Here is an 8,873-nt window from a genome sequence, read left to right on the forward strand (position 1 = left end):
ATATGTTTTAAAAATTATGATTTTAAAATACTTTCACAAATGCCGAGAGGCCTTCCCACCACCAGCTATCAGACTTTATATACCCTTCACGAATTGGCGGTTAAATTTCTCGAACGAAATCTTTAAAAATGAGAATATTTTTGAAGTAGGCATTAAAAATGTCATCTTTTTTATTTGAAATGCTACAAAATATAGAAAATTTCAAACACAACTTGAAAAGAAAACTATTTTAAGTCGACCGGATTTAAATTGTGCAATCCGAAACATTAGAACCATATGTAGCAATATTCTTTTGTATTACTCAAAAAAAAAATTTTTAATTGTCCGATATTTAGACCTTAAGGTTGAAAATGGATTGCTGGGTTTCTGATGTTATTGATTAATTTTAAATAGCTCTTTCATATAAAAAAGAATTCAATTTTTTTCAGAAAAATTCGAATTGTTATTAGGCTGCAAAGTAAGGTGTGAATCGCTTATGTCGACGTGAGCGGACATCGTGATACATCCAGTCGCCCCACTCTTCCCATCTTTTCTTTCTGTGGCTGCGTGACTCCAGAGCTCGACTGACTCACTGAAAGTCTGACTGCGACCATTTCTTTACAGATTTTTTCAGATCATTATGAAAATATTTATCAGTATTGTTATGCAAATTCTATGATTAGTTTTGATAAGAGCTGGATACCGAATACTTTGTGTGTTTATTGTTCGACATTTTTTAGTCAGTAGCAAAAGGGAGATGAAAAGAAGAAACGCTTTATGTCCCCAATGATTTGGCAAGAGCCTGAAAATCATGAAGACGACTGTTATTTCTGTTTAACTTTTACTTTTGTATTTCATTCAAAGAACAGAGCTAATATTGTATATCCATCGGTCGCTTCTGTTACAATTCCAATGAGGAGCAATATGCTTAAAGCCCCTGTTGATAACAGTATAGAAGAAAATGTAAGGATGGAAGTCGATGAAAAGATACCAGAAGGAAACGGAACGCCGGATGGCAAAAATAGGAAAGTTTCTATTTGTTTGGTCAGCAAGAACTTAATGATCTTGTGAGAGATTTAAGTCTCTCAATAGAAAACGCTGGACTTTTCGCATCTAGGCTCCAAGAAAAAAATCTTCATGAATCAGAAACTAAAGTAACATTTTATAGATCAAGAGATGAACCTTTCAGAAAGTATTTCTCTCATGAAGAGCGATTAGTTTACTGTAACAATATTGAAGTTTTGATGTCTGAATATGGTTGCAGCACTCATAATTCTGATGACTGTTCCGACTGTTCTTTGACTCTTCAAGAAAAAGCTTTAAAGCAGTTCTGTTGCACAACGGTAACAAATACGCATCACTTCCTGTAGCTTATTCCAAAAGTTTGAAAGAGAGCGTGGTATCCGGTACAAAAAATGTTTTGAATGGCCCTTTAGAAAATACTTCAAGAATACTTTTACCAACATAACATATAAAATTAGGTTGGACTAAACAATTTATTAAAGCTATAAAATCGAATAAAGAAGTTGTTGATGAAATTTTGAATGCATACCAAAATTTGGGAAAATTTAATAAACTCTAAGATTCATTACCTTCATTCTCATTTTGATTTTTTCCCGGAAAGTCTTTAGAACTATAGTGAGGAGGAAGGTGACAAATTTATCAGGATCTTAATGTTATGGAACAAATACAGCAGGGTGTTTGGAACAAACATATGATGGCAGATTACTGCTAAAGTCTTAAACGTGAGGATTCACAGCGACTAATCTTACATATTACTGTTAATTCCGCTGAGTACACTGAGTGCATATACTTGGGGGTTTTGAGCTCAGGATTTGTGGGCAGTGACATCACTCGCCCCTGTCTTTGGCAATCCGATTGCTCATTCCTCTTAACGAGGGCGCCCTATAGCGACTATCGTGCGCTACCCATGCATGATACTTCCTAAACTGAGGTTGAGCAATACTGGCAGCATTGCTATGACTTCTTGTCCATCTAGTGTAAATACTATGTTTGAAGTACAAGACGATGTGTCCAACGAACCTTCTCCTCCGGTCCCACAGCAACTTCCACTCGTTCATAGTCGCCGACCGACGATCGTTATCGTCCCCTCGAACACCTCTACACCTGTGAAGGTACTTCTAACGCTTTTCTTTGCTGAGCAGATTTATTAAGTATGACTGCGGCCCTGTACATCATTATCGGTTTCGCCACCCCGATGAGCATTTTTACGTTTAGAGCACGACGATCGCGCATATGTCCCACCTATCGTGTGGCGCATTTCAGACCTTACGAAACTGGTCTGTAACCTCATCCACCGCCGCGATTGTGGACTTGCCCTCGCGGAAGCCGTGCTGCTCGTCTCCCAAACTTATTTCGGACTTCACTCCAATCCTTAATCTCTTTCGAAGGTGGCCAGCGAATTTTTTTAAATTTCATATTTTTGCACTCTATAGGTACCAGATCAACACAAATTGCAGAAAAATGTGGAGTGTTTGAACTTTTCATTTAAATCGAATTTTAATCACCGTGGGTTAGGCAGAGAGCGGTACGAGAGTAGGAATTACGTGAAAAAAATTACTAACTTTCATATTTCGCTAAAACATGTCGGTAAAAATAAGTAAAAATATTTAAAAATCGAAAAAAAAGTAATTGTTGAAAAAAACCGACAAACTATCAGCTAGGACTTCATTCGGAACGGGTCTTTTTGATTGCGGATGTGTGTGTGTGTGTGTGTGCGTGCGTGCGCGTGCGGAGGTGTTAGCTTGATGGACCTTCCATTAAATCCATTTTACCGAATTTACTGACTTATTTTTTACCGATATACTGATATTTTACCGATTCATACAGAATTTCTGGTGCCATAGTAAATAGGTACCATGCAACAATTGAGATCAAAAGTGCGAATGGAAAATTGGCCATCAAATTCGTACAAAGGATTTGGAAGGTGAACGTTGTTCAAGCTCTCGTAGAAGAGGAAAACCTGCAAGCTAGACTGCTCAGAGGTGAATGCACTTAAGCGCTCAGTATGTGTAAGACTTTCCACTTTTAACGTTAGAATGTATATGATCCTAGAGCTAAGATTGATAAGAGTGAGAGTCTTTTCACGATCATGGACGCTGCGCAAAGCCCAGAACAACAAAACTCAAACTAAACTAACCTTTTTGAGCTAAACTATCTCGAATTATTCTTTCCTAAAAGCTATTTTGTTATGCAAAAGTAACAATATTTGATGCTTCGAATTTGAGACCCCGATATTATTGGTTGGCAGGTACAAAACTACAAAATGTCAGTTGAACAGCAAAAACGCTATCCTTTCATTTTATGATCTTTGGCTTTCGATATTATTCATCACTAATATTCAATTTAAAAATTTCCATAAATTTCCGGCAGTTTATGAAAACTTTCAGCCATTTATGGTAATTTTACAGGTAAATATGGTAAATTACCATAATCTACCCAAAATTCAACTTTAAACATTTTTATAAATTTCCGAAAAATTTATTAAATTTTTGGTACTTAATGGTAATATTATAGGTAATTTATGGTAATTAACCATAAATTTCCCAAAATTCAATTTAAAAATGTCAAGAAATTTCCGGACATTTATGGAAATTTTCGGTCACTTATTGTAATTCTACAGGTAAATATGATAACTCATCCTCAATTACTCAAAAATAAATTATAATCATTTTTATAAACTTTCGAAAATTCATGAAATTTTTCGGTAATTTACCACAAATTGCTCAAAATTCAATTTAAAAATTCCTATAAATTTCGAGAAATTTATGGAATTTTTTGGTAACTTATGTTAATTTTACAGGTGAAAACGGTGAATTACCGCAAACTACTCAAACTTCAATTTTAAACAATTTTATAAATTTCTGGAAATTTCTAGTAAATTCAATTTCAAAATGTATATAAAATTCCGGCAATTTTCAGAAATTTCCGGACAGTTTGTGGTAATTTACGGTAATTTGATCAATTATATATGGTAACTTTCTATAAATTACGGTAAAATTCTATAATATGCAACAAAAATTTCTGGACAGTTTTTACGGTGAGAGGGCTAAATATAAAAAATGCGAGCTCCTAGATGTATAATTTTTATTATTTACATCTGACGTCACTTTTTACTCCCTAAGGAGTAAAAAGTAGAGCTTGATCCCCGCTTTATAGGCATCAAAAAGGGCTTTAATCATGCATGTCATTCATTTTTTTTAATCTGGCTTCCAGGTCTTAAATAATTTAATTAAATTAATTTTACTTTAAACAAAAGGCGGTAATATCTTAATCGGAAATAATTAATAAAAAGATTTGTTTTTATAATGTAATAAAACGTCTTCTTGAACTAATAGTATCAGCCGCCATTTTTTAAAATAAAATGTCACAAAAGTTGCAAAAATGAAGTCTTAATACATGGCAAAGAAACACGGTGAAGGTTCCAATTTTTGTTCTCGATTCATCAGTTTGATGGTATAATGTTTACCGAATTGAAAAAATGTGCCAATGATAATACCATAATATACAGGAATATACATAAAAAATTACTCACATTCACTGCATTCAAAGATCTATTTTGCGTAATTTCGAACTTTTTCAGTAAAAGACATTCTTGAATATTGTAAATACAAACATTCTTCGACTGTCCTCCCGCAATTATACAGGTCCCATCGGCTGAATAGAACAGCGAGGTGAATGCTCTGCAAATTATAAATAATTAATAATGCAATGTTTTGCAAAATAAACTTGATATAATTATAGTGAAATATAAGGAGCACTATTGGTTTTAAAATACAGGTGATATTTCAATCAAATCGAAATTCGATTTTGACGTTTATTTGCATGAAAACTTAAATTCAAATTCATCAAAATTAAAATTCCTCTTTAACGACAAACATGCATTTCGAAAATCAAGCTATTGAATCTCATTCCAGGGAAATTATACATTTTTTCTTCATAATCGTATCACTAAAGGTATTAGAAACGAAGATCAAAAAAGGTGTTTGGCGTATGGCAAGAAATGCACTTGCACTATTAGAACTCATGGACAGGCAGTTTCTTGACAAAAATGCATAGGAAAAAATGTGTTGAGCAAAACATTTTTTTTGGTAGCAATAAATATATTTGCAATAGATCTCCTTGGAAGAAAAAGAGTGGAAAGGGCGGGGGAGCAAGAGGAAAGGACATGAGGGGGGATGCAGAAAGAGAGCAGGAGAGAGATATCAATTATTAAAATAAAAAGATCAAAATCTTTTCCGACAATGAGCTACTTACTATGATCAAATTGTTTCATGGTAGTCGCAACAATTGACAATTTTCAAAAATTATATTAGGGTTCTTGTTTCAACACATTTGACATGGAATTGCTCATAAATATGATCTGACACGTGGCGATTCCAAGGGCAGTAAGTTCGTTCTTCCCTACCGAAAAGAATCTTTGAGTATATACTAAAAATTCTTTAGGTCAAAGAAGCTTAGAGAAATTCTCCGCAGGCACTCAGGTAGATATTTTTAAAAGTCCAGGAAGCTCGTTTAAATGGTCTAAAGGCTTTAAAATATCCTTTCCGAAATTGAAATGAGAATACGATCATAAATAACAAGCAGAGAGGCTATCTCAAGAGAGTAGCCGACACTCAAGAGTCCTTTGGTAAGCTTTCGGATTGAAATGTAGAAGTAGATTTTTTTTTTAATTTCATAGTTAACAGCCTAAAACATAATAATTCGGAATCTACGGGTTTCGATGACTTCAGATATCTAACTTTTTTTTTAATGCATCAAATTGGAATTAATAGAACGTTTCTCGTAAATGGAATGAGATACGCCAAAAAAGACAACATTTTTGAATTCAACTATAAAATTGTATATCAGTATACCAATAAGTTATAATTATAAATAAGTATAATGAAAAAATTCATCAATTAAAAAAAAGTGTTCATAATTTGAAGAGAAATTTAAAAAGGGAGAGCGGATTAGCCACGACCAACTACTGTAAATAACTCTGCCCGCCCGGTACGTGACGAATGCAAAAAAAACATTATATTACTGTCGCACGACTCTTAAAACGACCACTAAAAGGATCTTGAAAAGGACCCAAATATCTCAAACTATCTCCGAGACTATTTTGTTTCAAATCGACTTTGTTTATAGACTCAAATGGGCCAAGCTATTTCGCTAAAGAAAACTCAGAGATTTCTTTCGGTAGGGTTCGCCTATTAAAAAAACCCGAACGAATGAAGTACAACCGGGGCGGCAAGCATATTAGTCGCAGATAATTTGATCAACAGCGATATATTGGAGGAATAAATGAGAGAAATAGGAGAGCTGTATCTGCTTGGGAGAGACACCTCCACTTATGCTACGTCCTAAATGCGGCTCTGAGGAACGCCCAGGCATGTATTGGTATCTACAGTATCAAGCTGTCTAATACCACCTATATACACAAGCTCGGGGTTCCCGGGAACGCCAGTAAGCCGTCCTCGCTTCAGATTAATATTGGCACACTTATCTAATCTAAAGTCCATACCAATTTCTCATATGTACGCATTGAAGATGTTTAAAGCACCCTGAAGTTGCATTAAATTAGAAGCATAGACCTTCAAGACATTCATATAAAATACATGAGCAACCATTAGCTGGCGATGATTAGCGTCGCCACATAGGTACCCAAGAAAACTACGTTGTGGGAGAGATAGTAGCAGAAGTGTGATGCAAAAGAAAAGAGGGCTCATGATGTTGCCTTGAAAGACGCTTCTCTGAAAAGTGACGCCGGACAAGGGCAGACGGTAATTTCCAGATGAGATAGTAAACCTACTTTTCTAAAGAGACAACAATTTCTCTATGTTTCTCCCTATGTGTGGGTAAACCTTCAAGCTTTCCAACAGATAAATGATAAGTCTATAAGAGGTTGAATTGAAAGCTTTCCGGTAAACTATCCAGGCCATCGACAAGCCACGCTGGTAAGCTTCTGCATCTTTCCAGACGCACCTGTGAATTAGTAGGTTCCAGCCTGCTACACCTATTTACCCTTTTTCGTATATCTCTCTCTGCACAGGCTCAATTCTTCGAAAAATACTATCATTTAGAATAGCTATAAAGATCTTATACATCGTGTTCAAACAAGTTATTGGACTGTTGCAGAAAAAAAACATTTTTGAATTTTTTAGATTAGACTGAAGAATATTGTAGGCAACATGAAAATAAAAGCCTCTATTTTTTTGTTTTGAAACAAATTAATTAGAAGGACTACGCATTTGTAGCAAAGTTTTTTATAAATTCACTACTCAAAATAGAGAATTCACGGTGCCACCTATGATTCAGCTTGTAAGTGTGGCAGCATTGCAACAGCTACACTTTGCCAACTTGACCTGCTCCTTTGTTAAAGCTCAAGGCTCGCTTAAGTCTTCAATAACCACCTTACCTAAATCTTTTGTATTCATAGCATTACTTGCGATAAAGAACAACTGCAGAATACGCGAAAATAGGCACATAGATATTATATTCTTAAGTGCAACACAGAAATTCTGTACTGTGCCTTCTATTTCCCCTAGCTTGGATAATTTTTGGGAAATTAAAGGGCTTTCTCAGGTTATATAGATGTACACGGGAAAAAATAACAAAAACCTAATATCCTTTACAGTTTTGCGTGCGAAATAAGTCACTTGTCCCGTGCAGACAACTTTTTTTGGTAGGCCTGTGTGACCAGAAGTTTCCTGGGCTTTTCCCTACATTTTGCATCCGTATACTGATTTTATCACACTGAGACGTGTAGGACAAATTCTGTGGCCAGATTTGGATTCAGTAGCTCAAAATCCATAAGGGCAACCTAATAGCTTGTCTCGTGCAGAAAAATTTTTTGTATGACCTGTGTGACTAGAAAATCCTTAGACTTTTCCCTACTTTTTGCATCTAGGGCTAAAACTGAGACGTGTAGTAGAAATTCTGAGGCCATATTCGAATTCAGCGGCTTCAAATCCATTAGAGTAGCCTAGTCACTTGTCACGTGCACACAACTTTTTTTTGGTGGGCCTGTGCAATTAATCATTATTTATTGATCATGAAAAATGGTAAGTTTTACTTAACTTGACTTTGATTATCATTGTTAATTTTAATTATTAATTATACAATTAATTATGAATCAATGAATATATGATTAAATCATTAATAACACAGGCCCACAAAAAAAAACAAAAGTGTCTGTGCAATTGACCAGACCTATATATTCTTATGTATTTTTCGACGCTGAATCCGAATTTGCAATAAAAAAGTAGGATCCAGCTACTTTTTTATGGGGTTTTGATCGAAAAACCTCATTTTTTACGATTTTTTCATGGTTTTTTTTTAAATAAAAAAAAATAAAGAAAGATTTAATTGTTTTGACTTTAGAATCGAATTCTACGGGAAAAAATACATCGAAAACCATGTTTTGATTTTTTTTTACAAAAATTTCAACCCACCATACGGCAATGAAAAGGTAGAAAATCGCGAAAAGTGAAAAATTGCTTCAAATTTGATTAAAATGACATTAAAATCAAGTTTTACGATTTTAAACCGATTTATAAACATTGAAAATACTTTACTGGGGGTTTTTGAGGTCGCTGATCACGAATTTTAAGTCATTTTTTTCAAAAAACAACTCCTAGTCGGCGTAAGTGGACAATAAACGTGATAAATTGATATTTTTTTCAAAAAATCGATGTTTTGGATACTGTTCTGGAGGTTTTCCAGTACATGAATCACAAAACTAGAACTTTTTTCGACCCTTGATCATAAAGTAAGACTTAGAACCTATGTACGATTTTAAACCGATTTATAAACATTGAAAATACTTTACTGGGGGTTTTTGAGGTCGCTGATCACGAATTTTAAGTCATTTTTTCAAAAAACAACTCCTA

General features: G+C 34.5%; 1 protein-coding gene across 1 annotated transcript in view; it reads right to left on the reverse strand.

The window, feature by feature from the left end:
* LOC117172911 (periodic tryptophan protein 2 homolog) overlaps window positions 1-8,873 on the reverse strand; it is a 272,846-nt gene that overhangs the window by 112,724 nt on the left and 151,249 nt on the right. The window contains exon 10 of the mRNA XM_033361205.1: window positions 4,535-4,682. Within this exon, the coding sequence (XP_033217096.1) occupies window positions 4,535-4,682 (148 nt within the window). The remainder of the gene's footprint in view (window positions 1-4,534; window positions 4,683-8,873) is intronic.

This window comes from Belonocnema kinseyi, chromosome 5 (genome assembly GCF_010883055.1).
Source record: "Belonocnema kinseyi isolate 2016_QV_RU_SX_M_011 chromosome 5, B_treatae_v1, whole genome shotgun sequence".
NCBI lineage: Eukaryota > Metazoa > Arthropoda > Insecta > Hymenoptera > Cynipidae > Belonocnema > Belonocnema kinseyi.